The 25,135-nt window shown below is 43.8% G+C and overlaps 1 protein-coding gene across 4 annotated transcripts in view; it reads right to left on the reverse strand.

The window, feature by feature from the left end:
• FGFRL1 (fibroblast growth factor receptor like 1) overlaps positions 1-25,135 on the reverse strand; it is a 170,689-nt gene that overhangs the window by 11,838 nt on the left and 133,716 nt on the right. For all 4 annotated transcript variants that reach the window (XM_064418967.1, XM_064418969.1, XM_064418968.1 and 1 more), the window contains exons 4-5: positions 7,103-7,183; positions 2,128-2,412 (exon numbers count right to left, since the gene is read on the reverse strand). In XM_064418967.1, the coding sequence (XP_064275037.1) occupies positions 2,128-2,412; positions 7,103-7,183 (366 nt within the window). The remainder of the gene's footprint in view (positions 1-2,127; positions 2,413-7,102; positions 7,184-25,135) is intronic.

Here is a 25,135-nt window from a genome sequence, read left to right on the forward strand (position 1 = left end):
TGTTCTCATGCTCAACCTGAATCTTCCTGTTTATAACAAGGAAGTGGCTTTTCTACCTGCATCAGACTTGGAGAAAAGGATGGTTTCCCTCTGAGCCCTTACATTTTGGAAGAGGTTCACAAGACCATCCTTTCCAGCACGATCGTAAGGTTGTGTCAACACCACATAAAGTGAAAGGAAAAATGTACGCCTCATTCTGAGGAATGTTTGGATCTTTTTTAGTGTTAGGATCAGATAAATCAGTCACAGTTTCCAGACAAGGAGGTAATGCAAACCTCTATCCTAGGCACAGGAGAAATTATGGTATCACAGTGGGTGGTAACTGCTGGCAATCATCAGCTCCTTTTGATGGCAAACACTGTTGGATTGAGCACGTAACAAAACAGCTCCCACCAGCACTGGCTTTGGAGTGAAAGGAAGGAACAATGGACCCTCTTTCAAAACCTCGGGATACTTTCAATATTGAGGGCTCTAAAGATGTGCTTAGGAAACAAAAATACCACAGTAGTCTCTATAGGCTTTGCCTTTGGACTGTGAGCAACAATCACAGCTGGGGAGACTGAGACTTCAGATAAGCAGGACTTAGGAGTGGAGGCTCAGGGGAGGGGAAAAAAAGGAGGAAATTGAATAAAACCTGTAATGCTCCACAGAATGATGTTAAAAATAGAAAGATGTCTGAAAACTGCCTAATGCCCTTATCTCCTTGACTCTGGTTCCAGCTTTGGTTACTGTTTTCACTCCTAGCCAGCAAAAGCTAATGAAAACAAAGGTTACATACATCTTTAAGTTGATAAAAACCAAGATAAACAGGGACACAGAAAGGGGTTTGTTCCTGGTGCTGTCTGGTTTTGATGAAGTGAAAATGCCACAGCTGCCATTAGGATGGGGCTTGATTCATTTCCCTGCCTCTGCTCCTGGTTTTAGTGTAAACACATGTTTTTACTGTCTCCACACAGCTGCATCTTTATCAATCCCAGATGTCCAGCAGGTTTGTGCCTTCAGAGCCCAACAGAGCTTCCCACATGTGCTTTTAATTCCTGTGATTCTAGGGAAAGGACTTATCAGAGAACAGATCTTTACCTTTAAGAACAATCTTTCACACTGGGATAAACTTTCTCATGCTAAAATGTATGCACAGACAAACAGCATGCTTTCCAAGTGGCTGCAAACATCCCTCCATGGCCCTGCTCCTCATTAATGAAGGCTATTCAATCTTCCCTCCACTCAGCCCATCTTCTCTTTCTTGAGTTGTCTACTCTGTAATCATTTCCATGACATGGATGATGATGTCATAGGCAAAGCACAATGATTTAAGAATAAGAGCTCTTCTCTGGTAAACTTAGGAAGGATTTGAGTATAATTATCCTCAGCAATAATAGGGGAAACCGAAGATTAGAGAGCAAGACTCAGAATAGCTAGATAGTAAGAAGAGCAATTTACCTCACCACAATGCAGGATAATCCCCCACAGCTCATCTTCTGAGGATTGAATCTTTAAAGCTATGTAGGCATCTAAAGATACAGACAGGATCCTAGTGGATGTTTTTAAGGTTTGGGTTTTTTTTTTTTTTTAGTAATTCATTTCCACCTGCCTGGACCTTCAGATGGCCAAACATTTTTTAGAATCTGGCCCTAAAGCCTTGTCTGGCTAGTCATGCTAATCATAAGATTCCTTGTTTTTCAAGTTTCCCTTGGGAAACTTCTTCATTAAATTTAAAATTGACTGGTTTCACCCATTCTGCCATACTAATCTGGGCTATCCTAGATATTTCCCTCCCTTCCCCATGGTACTTGAAAGGACTTTCTCTGCTGGTTCTCTGTCTGTCCTTGAACTGATTCTCTTGTGGAAGACTGAACTGGGCAAGACTTTCACCATGCAGGTGCCTGTGGAGATGATTGTTTCCCAAGCACCTTTCCTCATTTCAGCTCCTCAATTATCTTCTTGCTAGCCTGTCTTGCCCAGGTTTCAGGTTCATTCTAGAGCTCCAGCAGTGTTTTCTCTAATGTTTTTAGCACTTCCTCATTTCCATGTCCAGCCATCAAAACTGCACCACCCCACACTGTCGTGAATGAGCCAGCCCCCTTCCCAAAGGCCCCTCTCTGCTCTCCCTCCCAGAGCTGCACTTACGGATCACTTCAACTTTGTACGTCGCGTTGATTTCTCCAACTTTGTTAAACACCCGGCAGGTGTACTTCCCGCTGTCCTCTGGCTTCAGGTTCTTCAGGTTCAACGTCCACTTCTTCTTCTTGTTCTCCCCAATCTCCTGGGCAGTGAGGGGCTTGTTGTCCTTCAGCCAGGTGATGTCAGGCCTGGGGTTGCCGCTGGCCACGCACTTGAGGCGGATGGAGCTGCCGACGGGGCGGGCGATCACTCTCCGTCTCATCTTGGCAGGCTGAGTGAACCTGGGCCGGGCTGCAAAAGGCACCAGAAGGGACCATGGTGAGCACATGACCAGAGAAGGAAACTGTTGTCAAGGTTTATGGCCAGATTTTCTTGAGAGGCAGTCCCATACATACCATGCTCTCCCTCATATCAGCTCAAACTGTTTTCCTTAGGAGGGATTCACCACCCACCTCAATGCATTTGAATGTCTGTGGGATTGCTCTGGGCACTGCGTTAACCTTCTGCATAGTACAGCCCCAGAATTTCTGTGTCTGTAAGGCAATTGCACCAGACCATCTCACAAAATAATACCAAAATCACGCTATTGCAGCTGAAGGCAAAATGCGGCCCCATAATCACACTGTAATTGCTACCATATTCCACAAACTCCTTGGCCAAGACCAAAGGAAAAAACTCAGATTCCTGTCACGCTGACCATTTTCTCAATTTTTTGCTTGTCACATGAAGCTTCATTTCCTGAAGATGTTTTGCCTCTTAGTTCTCAGTGGCTTTATAGAGATTTAAGAAGAGTCAGCATCTTTTACACACATAGGAAAGTCTTAGAAGTGAGACAGACTTTTGTACATTGGTCTGAACTTAAATGTATGCCATTCATTCAGCTCTAATTTACAAAACATTCATGTTGAATGGTCCAGAGAAGTGAACAAAGAAATGGAAAGACCTAATAAAACTTTATGAGCTTTTTATTACAGGATACCCCATGCCAGTCCTTCCCAAAACTGGAGAATCTGAAGCAATAGGTGCTGGTGGATAGAAGCATGGGTCAAGGCAGTCATCTTGTCTTAGCAAAGAAATCACCAGTATTTCTAAGAGTGCAGAGACAAGAAACTTTGAGAAATGCAAGGCCCTCACCTGGCAAAATCTGAAACTTAATGAAGAATTTAAAAGAAATAACAAATTTCTCACAGTTACTTTAACTACACAATGCCAGTCCAGGGGCACTTCTAAGCCCATCATAGAACTGTTAAAGTCAAAAAAGACCTCTAAGATTATTGAATTCAACCATTAATCTAACACTGCCAGCTCCAGCACTAAACCATGTCCTTAAGCAGCACATCTACATGCTTTTTAAGCACTTGTAGGGATTCCCTGGCCAGCTACAGGATGGCCTAGTGGAACTTCCTACTTGACAGCCAGCCCTGCTGTCCAGGGCTGAGGGCCAGCACCTCTGAGATGTTCATTATAGTGGAGCTTTCCTGAATGGAAGAGGCCGGTCTGCAGCTTCCTATCCCCAAGCACTGGGGAATGGCAGCCATTGCCCTCTGAGGTTTGTGAGCATACCCCTTAGCCCTCACCCCCCTGCAGCCTTGGCCAACATCCCTCCCTCTGGAAGAGGACACCCTTTGGCATACCCCTCTCCACAGAGTGCTTTTCCGTAGGGGGAACCATCTGTCTCCACAGCCTTCCCTTGCCCCCCTTGGCTGTCATTTTGGGTCCCAGCCATTCCATGTTATTTCAAACTCCTGCTCAGAAATGCTTTGCTCTCCATGCAGAGGCTTTCATGTGTAACCCAATGAACCGGAGTAACTCCGGCACTGGAAGTCTTTGCCGTGACAGCTGAGCAGCAAGTGTGACATACTGACCCCCTCCACAGGTCCTGGGGCCTGAATTGCTGGGCTCTTTGGGGTCTGCTGCAGGAGGCTCCCTCACAGCAGACACAAGCCCCCTCCCTGACAATGAACCTGTCAGAGCTGCACGCTGTGGGTAATCCCAAATTTGAGTCTGAGCCGAGGGAGATGTGCTGATAAGGGCTGCCACTGTGGAAACTGAGAAAATGTCTGCAAGGCTTGTGGAGAGGTCAGGAATCAGCCATGCAATGGGTCTGAACAGTTACTCTGTAATATGGCAGTAATTTACTCTGAGACCAGGAACTCCGGGTCTGAGGGGAGATTCTCATGGACAGGATTCCTGAGCTGGGACTAACATACCAAAGAGTAAACTGGAGCCAGGACAGTCACACTCCCTCAGCAGACTGAAAAGTCAAGTCTGTGACTCTGAACTCTCGGAAGAACTCGCTGGCACCCCTGCTCAGTAAGGGCATTTTAAGTCAGAAACTCTTTCCACCTAAAAAAAGCAGGTCTTTAACATTTCTGGTTTTCCCCCCACTGTGACTCCCATGAGTCTGTCTGGAGTTCTGCATTCACTCCTTGCACATGGTTGCCCAAATACCTACTAAACTACAGGTAAAGCTACACTTCTTTGGATCTTTCAGCCTTTCTTTCTTTCTTTCTCTTTCTGTTTAAAAAAGGTTAAGTGATTATGTGGTCTCAAAAGCTACTCCAGGCTGTGTGCAATATGCTGAAACCAGATCCCATTTACACAGTCCTGAATGTTTCCTTGACAAAAGCCTGAATTGGACAAGTTTAGAAAAGCCAGTTAACAAAAAAAGGAGAAAGAGAGAGAGACATACACATTAGAGAGAAAAAGAGACCCAGCAAGCACAAAGGAGAAAGAGGAGAAGCAGCACTGTGAGAGAGGCAGAAAAGGTCTCTTTTGAGTTGATGCTAAATGTCTGTCCCCAAATCTGTTCCATTTACAGAAGTTTTGCTTGTTGGAGTGCCAGCAAAGGCAATTACAAAGTGCCTCTGTGTTATTCACATGCTTGTTCTCCTCCACATCACTTGGCATTTGCTTCATAAACATGAACCACACATTTGTACAGTATAAATTATGTCCCACTCAAGAGCAAGGGAAAACACAAGTGGATGGGGACAAAGAGACAGTGTTGTGTACGGGTTCCTGGCTGAAATGCTGTTTACCATGAAGATTTATCCAAACCTAATGAAAATTAAATGCAATGGAAACCTGTCAGCACAAAGACCTGCAAAGGAATTCAGTGGTGTGCTCTCCCTGTGGGACACCTTGAGAAGCATGGATCAATCCCTGAGGCTGACATTGCTCACACAAAGTGAGGTGATTATCTGAAAAATGTTGTCTGCTGTGGTGCACCATGTAATGACGGTCACCACCACTACCACCTTTCATGATAATTACAAAAAAAGTGTCACAATAGATATATGGATTGCAATATATTTCAGGTCTTCTGGTTAAGAGCTCAGTCAGTTGTGGGAAGACATGGATGGAGGTCTCTGTCTTTCCCCACATCAGTTCCCTGTTCTCCCCAGAGACACCACTCTATGATGGTAGATGGAAAGTAAACGGGAGCTTTTTTTTCCACCATGCTTCTCCTCTCACACATCTCCAAGGGCCCAGGACTGTGACAACACCAACTGCTTCTTCACCCATCATCCTCCAGAGACCTGCAGACACACCCTGACCCTCCCTGCACACCAGCTCACACCAGCAATTTACTGGTGAACAGTGCTGGATGGAAAGGGCTTAGGTGGGTAGGGTGGCTGGCCTCAGGCAATTTTTGGGGAGAGGAGAGGAGACAGGAGAGATGAAAAGAAGAAAAAGCAGAGGTTCAGGAATGGACTGGGCCAGGGCAGCACAGAGTAAGACACAATCTGACATGAGATTGTCAATGCCTAATGGTTTTAGTAGGGCTTACATCTTTTCTTCATAATATTATTGTTGTATTGTTGTATTGATTCATCATCCAGCAGCTCTACCAGGAGCACAATGGCAATGAAAAGTGGAGAGATAGCTGCTGAACCCCTCCTGAAGTACTCCTGACCTATAGTTTATCTAAGACACCCTTCCTCCAGCTCTGAAATGTTGCCATCCCTCTCCAGAATGAGTGCAGGTTACCTTCTCTCCCCCAGAAAGCTCAGCCTGAGATAAATATGTAATTCAGGTGTAGCCCAGACTACACCACAGCACACCACATCCCTGTTTGCCAGCTGCTGAAGAAAACTGGCCTCAGCTGAAGTGGTGGGGACTCACACAGCAAAAGCCTGTCAGGTTCCACCCCAACACTACTGTGAGGTTCTCCCTGGCCACAAATGTGGTACAAAGCCATCCCTGTATTATAAAATTAAAAAGGGGGATGTAGAGCATGAGCGAAATGAAATGCTGTGCTTCATCCACTGAGCTCATAAACTCACATCACACTCCTGTAGTAATGGCCAAAAGCTGTTTGGCATCAGCCTGACAACTTATTGTCCTTCAAGGAGTGCTTGGACCAAACCAGGCCTGCAAGTTTTGCAGTGATTCAGAGCCTGTTCCGAGTCAGATTTTAGCAGTTCCCCAAAGCTCTGCAACAGCTAAAAAATCTTATGCCTGAACAGTCCATGGCTTGGAGAAGCTCAGGCAGGTGTCTGAAAGAGAGGGTGATCTTAAGAAATACTCATCTTGGCTTAGTGCTAATTCTCCTGAAGTGAAGTCAGACCTCCCATTTGCCCTCAGTGGGAGCAATGTTATGTTGGCACTGAAGAGTTTTGGAAATACTGCTGTAAAAGTCAATATGCTTTTTATAGGGAGTCTATGAAAGCGGTAATAGCTGCACATGCAGAAGAAAAGTCACTGCCCAGAAAAACAAATACAAGGGAGAACCATGCTGGGGTAAATGGCAGGGGGCCCTAGGGCCAACCACAGGCTGCATTTTGCAGGACCCTTGGATGGGATCCATTCACACCAACACATGCAGCTGACACTCTGTTTATTATTTGACCATATGTAGGGAGAACTCACTCCAGCCACTCTGCCTTTCCTCTCCTTGAGCAACTGAGAAATGTGCCACGGGAACAGCACTGAACCAAGGGCTGAGGAAAACCACAAAACACACACTGCTCCTTACCCCACTGCTTCCCAGAATGGTCTTCATGTTCTCCATTGGAGCCTTCAGGCACCTGGCTGTCCTTTCCTGAGCTGGCATCATCTGTGCAGAAAAGAAAAGGGGAGATGTTAAGAAGGTCTCCTGCAGCACAGCAGGACGACAACAGGAGTTTGCATTTCCTGCTGGAGACACTATGCAGCTGAAGCAAACTCAACATACAGTAGGCATTCACATCCTGGCACCTACAGCCCGGCCAGTTTAATGAACAATTCAGTTTTCTGCTTTATGAACTTTTCAGCAGGCTACCAAATCAATGGGAATTTAATCAATGTTGCCATTGACAGCTGACAAAAGCCCCTCTGTTTATGTTTACAGGTTGCTGTTCCCTAGGAGGAGCTGATCTGTGGTACCATCTATGCAAATAATGGCATAAATCAAAATTAAAGATAATTAAACCTAGGAGATGGGGGAAGACCTATGTGATCAGTCATAGAGAGCATAAGCAGTATGATTGCTGCCACTAATTCACCCTTCAGCTTCCATAAAAGATCAGAAAAACAAGCAGGTCTGGGGTCAAATGAGCTCTCAAGGGATACTGAATGCAAATTTATGGCTGGCAAAAACAAGATTTGAAAAGTTGCTTGTATTTCTTTTTAATTAAGACCACCCATCCACCTGTATCAACACACCACTTTGTCCCTCATCACTCTTGTTGTCTGCATCACTCCCACACAGCAGCACCAAAATCTCAGCTCTGCCCTGGAGAAATAGAAATCCCTACAAGGTAAATCCCATATTTCTCCAGCAGCCCACACCTCAAATTGTCACAGTGATATGGCCACCTGTGAGGTCTCCAGGAGGGCCAAGGGGGCAGGAGAGTGCCCTGAGCCTCTTTCTACAACCTGGCTGATAGTGGTGGCCTCACACCTCTGCAGCACCCAGATGTGAAAGTTCTTCCTTCTCCAGCTTGACCTCTACTGCACTGATTTGCAGAGACAGGTCAGATGAAGGCTCAGTGAGGAATGCAATGGTGTAAAAACCCCGAACAAATAAAGAGAAGTGGAAATATCTAATTTAAGGAAGGAATCCCTCCAAATGCCCAGCTCCTGGAACTCATAAGAAAAGGGTCTTGTGAGCAAAAGACAGGACAATTATTTCTGTATTCTCTGAAACAGAGAGAAAAAACTGGTCTCAACTTATATATAACCATGCTCCCCCCAAAAGGTACAAAGAGTAAAACTTCTCTTTGCAGTTGTTTTACAAGTTGGATTGTGCTTAAGACAGTGTTTAGTGTGTAAACTTGTGTGCAGTCTTTGAGAGAGAAGAATGTGTCTTTAACGCAATCCTCACCCCAGGTTCTGCTATTTTGGAAAATCATCCCATCTCTTCAGCACAGGGCATTATATGCCAACACATGCTCTGCTCTCACTAGCCCTGTCCCTTAAGCAGAGAGGCTACAATGCTACATGAGTTTGTCCCCCCTTGACCCTGAGGGATTTCTGTCTTCTCCTTTTGGCTACTTCAGCACAGTTTCTCCTGGAAATGTACACGTACAGCTATGTACAGCTGTCACTTCAAGGGGAAAAGAAAGCTTTGTGGGCAGCAGTGCCGTGCTCAAACCTCAGCAGCTCCTCCAGCTCCATCCCACCTGCTGCCACCCTCTGTTGGACACCCTGAGCCTTTCCTGGGTGCCCCAGCCACCTCCCAGCCCACACCATGGGCAGCAGGGTGAAACAGGGCCCACTCAGGAAACTCCAAGTCTCACACAGAGCCTGAGTGCCAGTGCACCACCCAGGCTCTGCCTGCAGCCTGTGTTACAGATGAGTGCCAGTGCCTCCTGAGCTGCACTTTGCAAGTTTATTTTTACAGCCCTGGCAAACCAAATGCAGGGAATACAAAAATACACGTTATACATGATGACTTGCATATGATGTTGTCTCCTTTCAGTCAAAATACCAAATTAACTATCTCCTGGCACTTGTACAGTTTTACCCATAAATATCCATAGTATCATGAACGAACTCTTGGATGCTGTCTAGCAAGAGAATATAGTAAATCCCTCAGCACATTTAGAAAAATGTGTTGTAATGGAGAGGAAAAACTGTGGTCAGAGATGAGGGATTCCTGTCCATTGTTAACTGCTGAATATCATAAAAGTGGTTATGAGATTTAAGTGGTAATGTTCTGCCAATTAGACCTTAATCCTGCTGAGTTTGATGTGCAAAGAGCAGGGTATCTCCCTTGCCCACTGCCTCATGTTACACAAAGTCAGCCCCTGTGCCCTCCTCCTGTGACACACAAGCGCTGACTGTGGACTTCACACCTCCAGACTTGCTGCCAAGCTTTTGATGTAAGGAAAATTGCTCTGAATCCGTTTGATCCTTGAAGATGCATCCTCAGTTGTTATCCCGACAAATCGCAAACCTGTGGAGTCACCTACCAAACCCAGAAAAAACCATTTTTGGGGGAAGAGATCAGGATAACCTCTGCCACCATGCTGAGCTGATGGAATAGTTGGTTTGGTGGAGGATCAAGACTGAAATAAACAACTGCATGCATTTAGGCACATTGGTTTAGATACGCTGGAACTTGCTTTGCATGTGTTGGGAACGTGGTAACATTAACAACAATAGCAGAAATCTTGAGGTGGGGAAATGCCACAAACATGGAAACCCTTGTAGAGAAAAACTGCTCCTTCCCATCCCCAGAGCTGCTCATGGGGTTAGGGATGTTACAGCAGACCCTTCCAGCTGAAATGTGCAGTGAACTGGGCTCCCACCTTCCTTGTGTCTGAGCAAACTCACACTCGACAGCTGTACCAAAGACAGCTGATTCATGACAGCCAGAAACTGGATGAAGATTATTTGGGGAAGATTCCTTGAAGCCCATGAGTTTCCAGTTGAACTTAATGAGTGAGGCAGTAGAGTAGCCAGAGATATAAAGTGCTAATCTGTGATGTGAGTGACACAGGGTCAGGTATCTCTTCTGCTGCATTCAGAGAGGGATTTGAATCTCCCCTCTTGCACCTTGGGTGAGTGTCTTAAGCTCTGACCTGTGGCTGCAAAGAACAAAAATGAGCTGGTTTCTTACTTGGGGAGAGAGATAACTCAGGAACACCCTGAGGATGGAAGGCCCCTGTCAGACATTATCAATATTTGACTTCCACCTGCCTCAATCAAAGTCAGTACTGTGGCTGCATGGAGTTTGTTTCTCCCTGATTTGAAGAACTTTCTTATATTTTCAATTTTAATATCAAGTGGTTTCCAAGTGTAGAGAAACACTTCTATGGTATTTTATAGGGGTCTGTGATGTTGAAAGCAAAGCCAAATTTCCTGAAAGTTCAGAGGCATCTGGTTCAGCCCAAACCTGCAGTCTGAAGCCTGGTTAATAGTGTCAGATTTTAAGACCTGCTCTTTGCATTTCACTCCAACTGTCACAAACACAGCTGGCCTGGCAGTATTCTTCTTAGACACAGAGAGGACCTGGAGAAAGAAGTCACATTCAGATATAAAGGAGCAGCATACAAAATGGTGAGTTAGTAGCAGAGATCATGAGTCTTAGCTATATTCAAGAAATGACCTAATAAGCCGATTGCTTATTCATGCTCTTGTCAGCTCCCCACAGAGGTGGGCAGCTCGTGGAGATAAGTACACACAGAAAAATCAGCCTGCAGTCAAAGGGCAGCAGGGACCAGCTATGCAGCACTGCCAAATTTCTGCCAGCAGATTACCATGAGAGGCAGTGCTAAGAAGGATGAACTGCTGAAGTATCCTACAAGATCCCTTTTCTGTGACCTATATTGGAAGGTCATCCTGCACTGGACTTCTTGGACAGTATCACACGCTAAGGATAGCAGCCAGTTGGACTATGAAGTGGAAAACCTGCCTTGAAAAGCAATCACTGACTAATTTTATGTCACGAGTATCTGATGCTAAGAAAACATACACATGATTTAGGTGTCCTTAATGTACAATTTGGCTCCATGGTGTTACAGAGCATGCTGGCTGGTTGAGAAACCTGAAGGGCAAGGCTCCAATGTCGTGTCAGGTGACAGACTTGGAGACATGGGACAAACTCGTGTAGGCCCTTCCCCTCCAAATATTGCACATGGCCATGCAAAACAGGGCCAGGACGGACAGAGGCATCAGCCCACTCTTCAGGAATGTCACCCCAGTGGCATCATCCTCAGCTGTTCTCCAGCCATTGCCTCTCCCCTGCCTCAGGATCTCATTCCAAGCTGGCTTTTAGGTCTGAGATGCCACAGGACTGAGATGCTGGTGGTGCTGGGGAAGAGTGTGGTGTCCCAAAGCAGGCTGGATTTCTGCAGAAAAGGGATTTCTGTATGTAACTCCATCAACTGACAAAGCCCACTGAGGAGCCTATGGGTCAAAGACTGCCACATCAGTGGGATATGGTTACTGTTTATTACCATAGCAGAATTGTTCCATTCCCTCTTAAAAGTTAAAGCACATGGAAAATTCTGCACAACAATCCGGCTCTGAGAGCAACTGATGAGAAATATTCAGATTGTTACTGAGTCAGGATCAAATTTTATTTACCCACAGGCTCTCCATGAAGGCTTCATGTTTTAGCCAAAAGGGTATGACTAGTTTTCAGGCCAATAACATGTGCTGAGCATCCAACCACAAGTCAAAACAACAAGCAAATTTTTGAAGCAAAAAAATCTAGCCATCATATTTCCTTATGATTCACAAAGTTTCTTCAATTTGTTATAATGCAAGGCCCGTCCCTGCTCTGACTTGATGGGACCAGCTTTGGAGTCTTTGATGTCAGAGGCCTTGAAAGCCCCATTTCACAGATGAGCCAGCTTTGCATAAATAAACAAAGTGACCTCTGAACTGGAGCCTGAGACCTGAGCACACTTCAAAGCACTGGGGGAGGCGCTGGGGGGGCAGTGGGGAATGAAGCGATCAGCATCCATCATTAGGGCAGCCCCCACTCCACACCGCTGCTGAACAAGGGGTGTAAATAAAAGGAGGGAGGCAAGTGGGGAGGGAGTGAAATGAGGGGGAAAGTGATGTAATCCAGTCAGGCTTGAACAATTATAATGAGGCCTTCTCCTTCTCCCATGGATGAATGAAAGAAATCTCTCTGAACTCTGGCTGTACGAGCTGACTCTCGCGTTTACCCAGACACATCATATTTGCACATCATGTCTGCAATGGCCTTCACTGCTGCAGGATTCTGGGAGGGATCAAACCCAGGTTGATACTGGAAAGTGGACCTTGGGCCTTTCTAGGAGTTATATCAGAATTTGTTCTGTTGAGCCTAACCAGGAAAACTTAGACCATAAACTTCGAACAAGGAAAGACTGGACTTATTTTTCAGCAGCCTTGAAGGTGTAGTAGATGGTGGATAAACACACCCAAAAGCAAGTGTAATCTTAAAAAGTAGGTGTCTGCAGTTTATCTCAGATGCATTCAAGTTTTCCTGTAGTACTTGCTGGAATTTAAAGAGAAACACAAGGCAGAGATGACTCTGTACTTTGTTTTAGGGAGTCTTCTGCTATCCCAACTGATTTATCTGATGCCCAATGAATGGTCCATGAGGTACATGTGTAGGGAGGCAGCAATAACTTTGTCTCTGATATTACAGGGATATTACAGGGATTAAGGTGCTTGCTTTCCCCAGATCTCCTTAATGTGGGGACTTTAATTAACACTCCAGGTTTCATTAGAATTTCAGCTGGTATTAACCCTCAACGACCAGGGAAAATCAGCCCTACCCACTGGCTAGCACAAACACCATCTGAGAGCTACCACTGCCAGCTGACAGGGTTTTATTGCTCATCTTGTGCTATTTGGGATGTTTCTGGAGGACCTTGAACACGATCTTGACCTTGAAGTCACTACTTACACAGGAGGTTTTTTGTTACTGAATAACAACTCTTAACATCTGTGATTCTGAAGAACTCTGTGCAAATACACTCAAATCTTGGGTAAAGAGAAGCAAAACATTAATTTTTGAGTTCTTGTGATTTTTCAGCTTGTTTTTTGTTTCTTGTGAGGCCTGAACTATGGCTGCAGCACCCTTAAGACAGGTGACTTGAAATCATTAAGATGCAAAGACTTCACTTTGACTAATTCTGAATTTTTTTACCATCATTGAGGTCTAATTTAGCAAGTGTCCACTCTGAACCCTCTTTCCTGCCACAGGCAAACAGGACCAAACTCCAATGAATTCATCCCATTGACACAAACCTGGCATAAATATTAGGTACTATTCTGAATGTTTTTTTGTAGATCCTCTATTAACCCTCTATCTCATGCTCACCATTCCTTAACCTACCTGCATTAAGTGTCACCTACTGTATTAACAGTGCTAATGTTATGAAAAGACAGGAACTCTGTTTAGAGTTTATTTGGAAGGGTTCAGTGAAAGCAATGGTATCAGGAATATTTAGATAAAAAAGACCTCATAGAGGAACACCCTCTCCTTGGTCCAGTCAGAGAAAACCCCTCAAGATGGAAAAGTAGAAATCCACTCAGAGGAGTGCAGAGTCAAAGAACACTCTGCTTTTCTCAAAACAAAACGAAACAAACAAACAAAAAATAAACAACCAACAAACCAACAAACACAAAACCAAAACCAACCAAAAAAAAAACCATAAACCAAACACCAAACTAAACCCAAAGAACCCACAATAAAACCAACATGAAATAAAAGGTTACTGGCAGAGAATTTCCCTCTGTGACAGGCATTGGAGACTTTACTACCAATTGCCTTCAACTGCAGTTGGGCCAAAAATAACCAGAGGTATTAAAACTGGAATTTCCTGACAATAAAAATAAAAAAGTATGTGTTGGTGGTTTTTTTGGTATTTTCAGCTCTGGCCATTTTCATGAGGATTTCCATGCAAAAATGTTCACGGATTTCACTTCAGACCCAGGGAATATCTTGTAAGCAGGATGCTTTGCAGAAGGAACATTTGCAGCCCACCTGCCTCCTGAAACGCTGGAGAGACTCCACAGACAGCAGACAAAAGCCCTGGCTGGGTAATGAAGAAACGAGGCTTGTGTCCAGAGCTGCATCAGTAACTCACATTTCTGAGCTGTGACGATGTGCAGGCCCATTGTGTTACCTGTCAGTGACAAAGCTCTGAACTGGTGGTTATTGCTGCAGCCCACATCTCAAAACAGGTGAACATAATCAGAGATGACAGCTTTGAGACCGAGGAAGACTTAACTCTCTTCCACAGAGTGAGATAAAGGGGGAATATGGGGTAGCACAGACTTACGAAAACTGGTTTATTTTACAGGCTGGTACCAACTGAGCTCCAACAGCACAGACAAACCAATCCTACTTCCACTGAGAGTTTTAGCAGCCCAGAGAGAATATTTATTTATTTATTTATTTATTTAGCTGCTACCAGCACCTGGACTAAATCTTTTACTACCAATTCCTCCTTAATACTGCAATCTCTGCTGGGAGACCAACATGGACATATCCCTGTTCTGTACTCCTGCATAAAGAATGCTGTGGTTTATTGCTTGGCCTTGATTTAAAAACTTTGGTATGGAAAGGGATCACGTATTTCCTTAGAGAGCTAAATGTGGAGAGGTGGAACTTCAGAAAAGTGGGGTATTTTAAGTGTATAAAGGGATTAATACATAAAAAACTGAGATAAAAAAATGAAAGTTTTTAAATTGAACATATGTGAAAGCTTCCCAAGAGGGGCATCTGCTTGACTATGGAATAGTCACTCAGCAGAAGAGAAAAAAACTCTGTTTCACAGAATCACAGGATGATTGATTCCAACTACAAACCTAACACTGCCAAGTTCCCCTAAGGGCCACATCCACATATCTTTTAAATATCTCCAGGGATGGTGATTCAACCACATCCCTGGGCAGCCTGTTCCAATGCCTGACAAACCTTTCCATGAAGAAGTTTTTCCTAATCCCAGTCTAAACCTCCCCTGGTGCAACTTGAGGCCATTTCCTCTCATCCTAACCTTGTTACCTGGGAGAAAAGCCCAATCTGGCTACATCCTCCTGTCAGGGAGTTGTAGAGACCGAGAAGGTCCCCCCGAGCCTCCTTTTATCCAGGTTAAACACCCCCAGCTCCCTCAGCTGCTCCTCATGGGACGTGTACTCCAGACTCTTCCCCAACTCCATTGCCCTTCTCTGGAGGTGCTCCAGCCCCTCAATGTCCTTTCTGCACTGATGGAACCAAAAATGCACACAGAGATGTTCATTGAGGTGTGGCCTCACCAGTGCCCAGCACAGGGAGACAATCACTGCTCTGGTCCTGCTGGCCACTCCACTGCTGACCCAGGCCAGGATCCCACTGCTCTTCTTGGCCACCAGGGCACACACTGGCTCTTGTTCAGCTGGCTCTCAACCAACACCCCCAGCTCCTTTTCTGCCAGGCAGCTTTCCAGCCTCAGACTTTAGAACATGTAAAACTATAATGATCTAACTATGGATTTTACAATTCCACTTGCCACAGTTGGCTCATGTAGCTCTCAAAGAGAGCTTTAATAACTCCTGGAGTATGGTATGATTGACAAGAAAGAAGACACACAATAGAAAAGAATATTAGTGAAAAAGGAGTCCTTGAAGATTGAGAAATATTCTCTTCTGGCTGTATCCATGCAGAGGAATTCTGGAGTTCTTCTGAGTTTATGTAGGATATGACCTGTGCCTACCACGCTCTCTCCTCCTCTGTGCCCATGACTCTGTATCTGGTTCAGATCTGCACCTACTTTATAAGTTTCCTCCCCTCCCTCCTCAATCACTTTCCATAATGCTGTGGAGGGAGAAGCCCTTCTGAAAGTGCAGCTCTTCCTTGCTCCTTGTGGTCTCTTGCTGCCCACAGAGCTCACAAAGTCATCCGAGACACATTCTGTGTCGTGGCTCCATCTGCCATGGGGATGCTCCAGCTCCTGCTGCAACCACACAAAGAACCACAAGGAGAAACAGCTGGAGTTTTTCACTCAACCACTGCAATTCCCTGGCCTGCCATTACAACAATTACATTACAAAGGCAATCACAGCCCTTCCGCCATGCTGACTCCTCCAGACACCAGGACCTCCCGCCTCACTTCAGGTCCCCATTCCACAGGGGGCAAGAAAACAACCCTCCCTCCTTTGTTGCTGTTGTTGAGGTTGCTTTTTTATCAGCATGCTCCAGCACACACAGACAGCAGCCTCGAGAGCTCTGTACCACAGGCACCAGTCTGCGGTCACAGTCTTGATCTGCTGCTCCAGAGGATGAAAGGGAGAAGAAATCAGAGAACAAGATGAGTGGTTAGGCTTCTGCCTTGTCACCAGCACTTTCTGAGCATGAAATAGCAGCCCCCAAAAGACAGCAATTACCAGCCAGCTGTTCCAGGCCCAGAACAAATTGGTAATATTTGCCAGTACTTTTTAATGCTGGCATCAAGGCTTTCTTGGAGACAGGGTCCCAGTATATTAGACAGCACAGAAGACAGATGCTGTTTAAAGAGTTTACTGCCTGTGTAGTGCAGGCACAGTGTGGATGTCACACATATTAAAGTTCCCTGAAAAACATATTTTTAGCACCCACCCATTTTGGCATGGTGGGGGAATGATGGGGGTTATAGAGTTGAGGAGAAAAGCTTCATTTATAACACCAATCAGCCTTTTTGAATTATAACCATTTCACTGCAATTATTATTTGTAAGAATAAATCACTAGTTACTTACAGAATATTTATAAACACTGGGAAGAATTCTGTGATTTTAAGTGCTATCTGATAAATAAGTTTAAACAGTCCTTACTTTGGGCCCTAAATTTAGTGACCAAGTCCAGAGAATGAAAAGAAGGTCAGGGTGACACCTACCTCTCTTCCCTGACTGCAGAAGAGATGATGGCTACCTAGAGTGGGTGCCAAAAGCGAGAGGGTATGAATACTCCACCCAAAAATACAGGCCAAAATTCCACCTTCAACAATCTTAAATCGCTTAGGGTTGGGGGAGGGAGGCATGCCACTGAAAGGACTAATGCAAGGTTAATGATAAGAAGAAGATTACAGCAGAGCTGAGGATAAACTGATAAGACCTGGCTCCCAGCCTTCTATTTTAACCACCACACAGCTGCTGTCCCCCATAAAATTATACCTCTATCACTCCCCTCCCTACTAGCACTGATCGATGTTTATTATTTTCTTCACCAAAACATGTGGAAACATCACTGGTACATGTTCCATCTCCCTGAAAATTCACATGGCCAAAATAGGCCAGCACAAAGAGATTTCCAGAGGGGCTGGAAGGAAAAGAGAGGTCACACATGTCAGTGACTGAGCACAGGCATTATTTTTGGATGGCATTTATAATCAAACAAAAATAATCAATTGTACAGTCCTGTGCCTTCCAAACACTGAGATAATTCCTCAGTGTGGAATTACCCAATCCATCACAATGAACTGGGAATTGCAATACTGGGCTTTACAGCCAGGAATGTGGATCCAGCTGTTTCTTCCACCCCAGAATGAAAACTATTGAAACATTCTTTATGGGCTTACATATTTCATAGTCTTCTGGTAGAAAAGTAAAAATATCTCCTGTGGAAGAAAATGAAACATCCTATGACAATTACCAAATGAAGCAAAATCTCAGAGAGGACTGCTGCTCAACATCTTTAATGGGAAAAGTGTGTTTGCTTGAGGTGAAAAATCACACCTCATCAGGAGAGGTCAATAGGCTATTACAGTTTAACTTTGATTTCAAGAAATAACAGCACCTGTAAGTTGTAGAAGTGCCAAGACATCAACAGAGGATGATAACTTTTAATTGGACATTGCAGAGCATATAACAGTCTAACTGTTCATTATATAACATATATATATATATGTTCATATATATAACAGTATAACTGTTCATTATGTTCAGTGAGGCACAAGATGTTGTTAGGGAATCCTTCCTCTCATATTTCAGAAAAGGACTACTTCAGAAAACAGTCCATATATGTAATGAATACAAATTTTAATATGTCATTGGCAGTAGCCAGCCCCTCATCAGTCACCATCCCACAACTTTATACTCAAATCTCTTTTGACAAATAGACTTTCTATAGGTTAGGTAAACCATTAATTCTGAAAGTAAAGGCATTTGAAAGGGTAGAGAGAATAAATAATTTTTAGTTTTTTAAACTTAGATTTATCTTTTATAAGCAAACTGATATGCAGTTGTGTAATAGCAGTATGGAAATGGTGTAATGTCTCTGTCCACTACACTTTACAGCCTGACAATAAGGTAAAGAAATTGAGATTTTGAGGTCAATGAAAGCCTGGGTGTCTGATGATATCAAGACTTGCAACATTGCCCCCATATGCTGTTAAATACATAATTTTATTAATGAAGTGCCATTTACCTTCCACATAACATCCAATGAATGATACATATATCTCCAGGTCATTGTCAGAATAATAATAAGCTGGTTTTAGTAGCAAAATGTTACCACTTTCACAATTCTGTCCAAGAACAACCCTGGACAAGTGGCAATTTTGTTGGCTCCCAAAACAAACTGAATACTTGGCACCCTACCTAACGTGAGGATTACAGTATATTACACAGGATAATGCTGGCCTGTGTCTTGCCAGAATTAAACCTAACCTAATTACATGGAGTAAATTGTAGCTTTCCATGTGGGGTAAAACACAAATTGTAAAAATGGTTGCTCCACAATTAACTATATAATCCCAATGCTGTCATTAGAAATTTCTAAAACATACTTTGAAACAATGACTAGCATAGTGCAGTCATTCCTGTGGGATGGAATTAAATTCCTTTGTGTGTTTCTGCACTTTTTTAAATGCCTGTCCTGGCACGTGACCAGCAGCCTATATGAACAACCACCACCTTAGGATCAGAAAGGACCAGAGACAGAAGCTACCTAAGAAAACAGAGAATCATAAAATCATGGGATAGCCTGGGTTGAAAGGGGCCTTTAAAGGTCATAAAAAATGTATGAAAATCAAGATATTTTAGGTATAATTCAACAGATTTTGAGTGCTCAGTAGCAAAGTTACTGCAGTTTTTCAGAGTAAGGGTACAGCTCTCCCCAGTACTTGAATCCTCTGTGGTCAGAGACAGAACATGTCCCATGTGAATGTACTTCACACCTGGAACCTTCACTGAGACAAAGCAGGGGCAGGGAGTCTTCATAAACAATCTTGGTCTGAAGATAGGAAAATGCACTGAGGAGACAAACAAGGGCTGCAAGTGGAACTCGGTGCCTGTCAATGACCACAACTACCTAGCACCTAACCAGAGTTAGCTGTCACCTAGGACCTTGCCCAGATGATCCATAAAAAACTTTTTCCAAGAGGTATTCCACCCTCTGGTATTTAGAAGCTAAAGCAGGTGCAGTTTATTAGCTTCCTATGCAAGTTACCCCATATGGACTGCTCTTGGAGAGCACTGGAAGCCACAACCTGTACCAAGAGGCCAACTGGGAACATTTAAGTCCTGTATTCAAAAAACAAAGAACATCTCAGTATTATCTGTGAAGGGAAAGTATTTATTTGTTTTGACTAGTAAAGAGTGCTTTCTCTAAAATCTCTAAATACTTACTCTAACAAGCACTGCAGTTTACACACCTTATTTTTTTACTGTGATAATGCATTTTATTATTAACATACTCAAATGAATATTTCATGCTGAATGTATTCCACACGCTGTTGGCTATTTTAAACAACAGATGTGAGAGGGATTTAAATGCCAATTTTAAAACTGTGCAGTTGATTGAAATCCTGTGAGCCATTCATAGATTGCCAGATATTCTATTTACATGATTCCTCCCATGTAAAATACTTCAGGGAATACTCTAGACTCTGGCATATGGTTTAGAATGATGATGACTGATGTTGGAGATGCCACACAGACAACAGGACATATTATCTGGTTACATCTGTGCGTAAAATGCTTTGAGATTTTTTGATGGAAGGGGTTATGAATGTGTGAGGCTGAGATGCTGCATTTATGTCCCTCTAAATCATGCTCAGAGATAACAAGCAGTTAGAGCCCCATCAGTGCAAAAAACAAGCACTTTTATGAATGCATTTCATTGCATCCATGTGCTGTTATCCCCCTGGGCAATTATGACTTGTGGGTGAACCTTGAAAAATTGGGGAGGATGGGCTGAAAAGGAGAACTCCAATGCCAAAACACATCCAGAGTCTGAAAACGGAAACCTTGTGAGAATAGCCTGTGCACAGTCAGATTGCAGGGCTTACTCTTCCCTCCTTCCAGCACTGGGGAAACCCCTGTCCCTGCCACAAATCTGACTGACTTCCACTTCTGCATCTGCAGCCTCACAAATCCCACGGGCCTGAAACTCCCACGCTCTATAGCAGAGGCCCTGCCTGACAGATTACATGCAAATGTTACAAATACATCACAGGCTGGAGCAGAGGAATGTTCACAGTGCTGCAGACACACTCAGGGGGGAAAAAGATCCAGCAAGACCCCTCGGTGCAGTCCCCACGGTAATACATCCTGAATGAGGAGCTCTATCGTGTGAAAACATTCCTAATAATTCCTTCTGTTTTCATTAATAATATTAAATTTCCTGCTTCTGGGGTATCTTTTGTTTTAACAAGCACAGCTTTTTGTCTCCTCTCCTGAAAGACTGCGCCACTGTAAGTCTATTATTACTATTTATGCTGAAGTCTTTTAAATGGGCCAGGCATCCATATCCAAAATCAGCAATTTGCAAGCCATAATCTCATACCAACCAGATTAACATGACACCTGAGATGTGTTTTCTTTCAAGACACAGGAGTCTGAATGGCTGAAAGTAACAGAAATGCATGAAAAAATTGTCTTTCTGCTTCAGAAACATAGGCTGTGGATTCTGTGGTGCCCATGAGGGCCTTCAGTGATTTTTTTCTTGACAGAGAGTCTATTAAAATTTGAATCAAATTGTAATAGTCCAATGCTTTGAAATCAATTGGAAAGAAAAAAAAAAAGAAAAAAAGAGGTGTTTTCTTACTGTCTGAAATACCTCGTTCTGGCCCAGAAATAATTAGGGATGGATAAATTATCTGGCCTGCGATTTTCTCTGGCATATTATTTTACTCATGTCTTTCTTCTTCCTCTGCAGGGGATGCTTGTGGTCATATTGTTCTTTTATTTATGGCTCACAGCCTTTTCAGTGGCAGCACGCACACCCAAGTGCAGGCCCAGAGCAGGAATGCAAATTCCTTGGGAGGTAAATGGGAAGAGAAAAATGACCAGACCATGCCTCATCTTTACAAGGAAGGCAGTTAAACAAAAAACTATACCCTTAAAACCCAAAACCAGGGAAACAACAATGCTTAATTATAAGATAATGATTTGTATATTTATGAGCTTTAGATATAAGACCTGTGGAAGCCTGATTGGTTCTTTTGAAATTCTGCTATAAAACAGCACCTGCATTATCCAGCTGATGCATCCCCGATTTATTTTGCTCAGTGGTGACTTGCTTCCACTCCCAGTCGGACGCTCCCAGGAACCTCTCTCTGGCTCAGCTTTCAAGCTGATTTCTCTGACAAGCTGGCAGCAATAAAATAATTCATTCCAGAGGCTGAGAGAATCACCCGCAGCATATACTGTGAGGATCGCCTGGCAGCAGTACAGAGGCCTACGCAATGGGAAGCCTGGGGTAAACCCTGTGCTGGGAGCCCTGGATGCCACAGGGAGGAGGGAAGGCTTTGGTAATCCGACCAGGAATAAAGGCAGCCTCATGGCAGTGGGATGGGAGGAACGCCGGAGAGGGGTTGCTGCAAAGAAGACTCGCTGAAAGGAAGAAGGAGCAAGCACGGAGAGGAATATTTTTAATAAAATCAGAATTTCCGTGAGAAGTAGCCTGCAATATGGCACAGGTCTGTGTATCCATGACTGCCTCCAAAAGCACAGGGAAGATAACTGAGGACAAGTCAAAAAGCCATGCTTTTGCAGTGATTTGATATAGTTTTGTCTGTCTGGAAATGCTGGGAATCCACAAGCTCGAAAACAAATAATCCTTGTGCTAAATAATCTGATGTAGGAAGTCTAGTAACTCTGAAAATCTAAAAAATATAAAACAGTGCTACTTCTGTTCAAAAGAAAAAGGGTAAACTCAGAATGTAGGAAAAGCATGGGGTTTTGGATCACATCTGTGGATGGGGTTTCTCTAACAAAAAATAGGTTTGAGATACTGCATGTCCCTGTGGAAGCCACTGGATCTCTGGATGCTCAAGGCAATCAGGATTTCCCCATATCAGTGTGATGTGGAATGAACAGCCCAACATCCCACTGAACAATCACCATCCTGTTGCAAGGAAGTCTGGTTACACATCCCTGTGTACTCCCAAGCCAACCCCATCTGGGTAGAGATTTGTCACTGTTTTTTTTCACTAAACTGTCTGATCCATTTCAGGGCCAGGGACCCCACTGCCTTTATGCCCTCAAACCCATATTAGCACAGCCCCAGCTGACTCCCAGTGCTGCACTGGAGTCCCACTGCAAATTAGGGTGATTTTGCAAGTTCCCTCTGAGATAACACAGCAGAAAAACAATGTTTGACTGTGCTGGCCTTGCTCTCTGAGCACTCAGAAATTATACTGTTGGAAAACAATCTCAGCCTCAGCACGAACCTCCCTTAATTTGACTCCTGGCTGCTGAAACCACAATTTGTCAGCATTTCACACGGTGAGAAGTCTCCTCAAGAGGCCTCCTTGTAACAGAGAGAACTTCCCTCCTGCACAGCCCAGCTGGTTGAGCTCAGAGGGCAGATTTCCACTGCTTCCATTCAAACTTGCCCACATGGACTGATCCTTAAGGATTCCCTGGCCAATGTCGGATGCTGGCCTGGAGCTGGGATGGCTCCACCCAGACCCTGTCTGGGAGGTGATGCCCCTTCCCAAGCAAAAGGCAATGCAACCACACTGTCAGTCCAGCAGGGATGCAGAGCAGGCTTCAAAACATGACATTCAATCCCATAGTGAAACTTTTCTGTTGAACTGCCGGGCTGAAGCTGGCAGAATTTAGGATTATGTTTCTAATTAAGCAGAAAATTGCTTCTATTTTATTTCTAAGCTACACGTTACTCGAGTGACCAGCTATTCCAAATGAAAACTGCATTGGAAAATTCCCAGAAACTGAGGTGTGGCATTAATTCTGTATAAAGCAGAGCAGAAGGCAGCTGTCTCCCTTCTATAGCATGAGCAGTTAGTTGGTGCCCAGCAGTCTTAAGAAGATTAAATATCACCTTAATTTCAGAAGCCTTCTGCTCTGGCTGTAAAAATGCTGTAACTGCAAAAATAATACAACCAATTGTAAAACTTCAGTGTTTGGCTTGGATTAATACCACTGCTACTTTATTCTACAGGGAAAGTAGTGCAGTGAATCTTATGTGCTATCTTCTCTAGATGAGAAGGGTTAATTACCCAATATTCATTACTGCAATTGTGGTTTTGCTTGCTCAGTGGAAAAAATTCTGTTTTCTGCTTTACAAACAATGGGTTAATCTTATCAAAGGGAAAAAAACACCTCTGAAAGCAGATTTTTTTTTTTTCCATTAGCCCTTTTGAAAAAGGAAAAAAAGTGTAAAAGCATTTCTGGCTACTCACTGGAAAAAAACCAGTTAAATATCTATTTTGGGGACAGTAAAGCTGGGTAACATACACCCATGTTTGTAGGTGAACACAGTGTGGGTTGTTGTTCAGGGCACATCTCAGAAGAGGCCTTCAGGAGCTGTTAGCTCAAAGTTATTAAAGCCTCTTCCTTTCCTTTAGAGGGGAGATGTGCAGCAGACAGCACAGCAGCAGCCAGGCTCTGGGCTCTCCTCCACCACTGCAGAGGTGACCTTCCCTGCTGATGGCCCAGGACCTCATCTGTGAACCCAGGAGCAAGGAGTTCCCACCAACTGGGAATACCATGAGGACAAACAGAGCCAAACTGTGAGCCTCTCTGCTACAGGCAGGGATGCAAAGAGAGAAGCATGTTGTTTTAGTGTGTGTAACTCACTCAAATTCACCATGCAGTTTCAGCTTGCAATCCCCTATTTCCTGTCCTAATCTCATACACAATGTGGGTTTTGTACTGTTGAACAGTTTTTTTCTCTGTGGATGCTCCACAGGGATGAGCAAATTGGTTTCTGTATGAAAGGCCAGACTCTGCTTTCAGACACTTCCAGAGTTTTCAGTGCTCTGAAATGGGAGTAGCTGGTGTGTTCAGGAACAACTGGTGGAGGATAAGGCACAGGTATAAAGCACAGAGAGCTGACATTGCTTCTCAGTCCTCCCCAGTGCCTCTGGGTGAAAATGAGGAAGATATTTACTCCTCTTACCACCTCAAAATTTTTACTCATAGTAACATTAATTCTGTCTTTTCTGCTGTTGCCAAAATTATATATTCTTTGGGTAAGGACTGCACAACTGGTCCCAAATATTTGTGCAACAGCACCCCTCTACAAGGAGCCAGAAATAAGAGCAACATTAGCACTCCTTTAGAGGAAAAGCTAAATTCAAACTCCTTTTAACAACATGTACAGCATGACAGCAACACTACACAGCTATCACAGGCCTGATCAAAGGACACTAAATCCAATTAAAATGTTTCATTGGTTTCAAAGTAGAATGGATGAAGAATATTAATGTTTAAGGATGGATGTGAACAACACTGAAGGACCCAATAACCTGAAAATGGTCTCCAATGGCATCTCCCTGAAGGGCTGAACTGTTCTCCATCATATATTAAGGGATTATATCAAGACTGAAGTAATGCCAAAAAACAAACAAACAAAAAAAAAAAAAAGCCATGGAAAGTACAAATTGTAAAAGGTCCCAGAAAAAGGAACAATACAAATTACTTAGGAAAAAAGCCTGGATAAAATTACCACCTTCGCCCTTCAAAGCTGTTGCCTGAAACCAAATCTAAATCACACCTTTGCTGCACAGGGGTATTGCTGGATGGGAAGGTGAAACACCTTGTGAGCAGCTGCAGTGCAAACAGCAGCAGTGAAAGATGCAAACCCATCTGCTTAGCAACATGTTTGCCTTAGGACAACATATGTTGTGTGGTTATTTGTGTGATACCTTATT

Source organism: Passer domesticus, chromosome 4 (genome assembly GCF_036417665.1).
Source record: "Passer domesticus isolate bPasDom1 chromosome 4, bPasDom1.hap1, whole genome shotgun sequence".
Lineage (NCBI taxonomy): Eukaryota > Metazoa > Chordata > Aves > Passeriformes > Passeridae > Passer > Passer domesticus.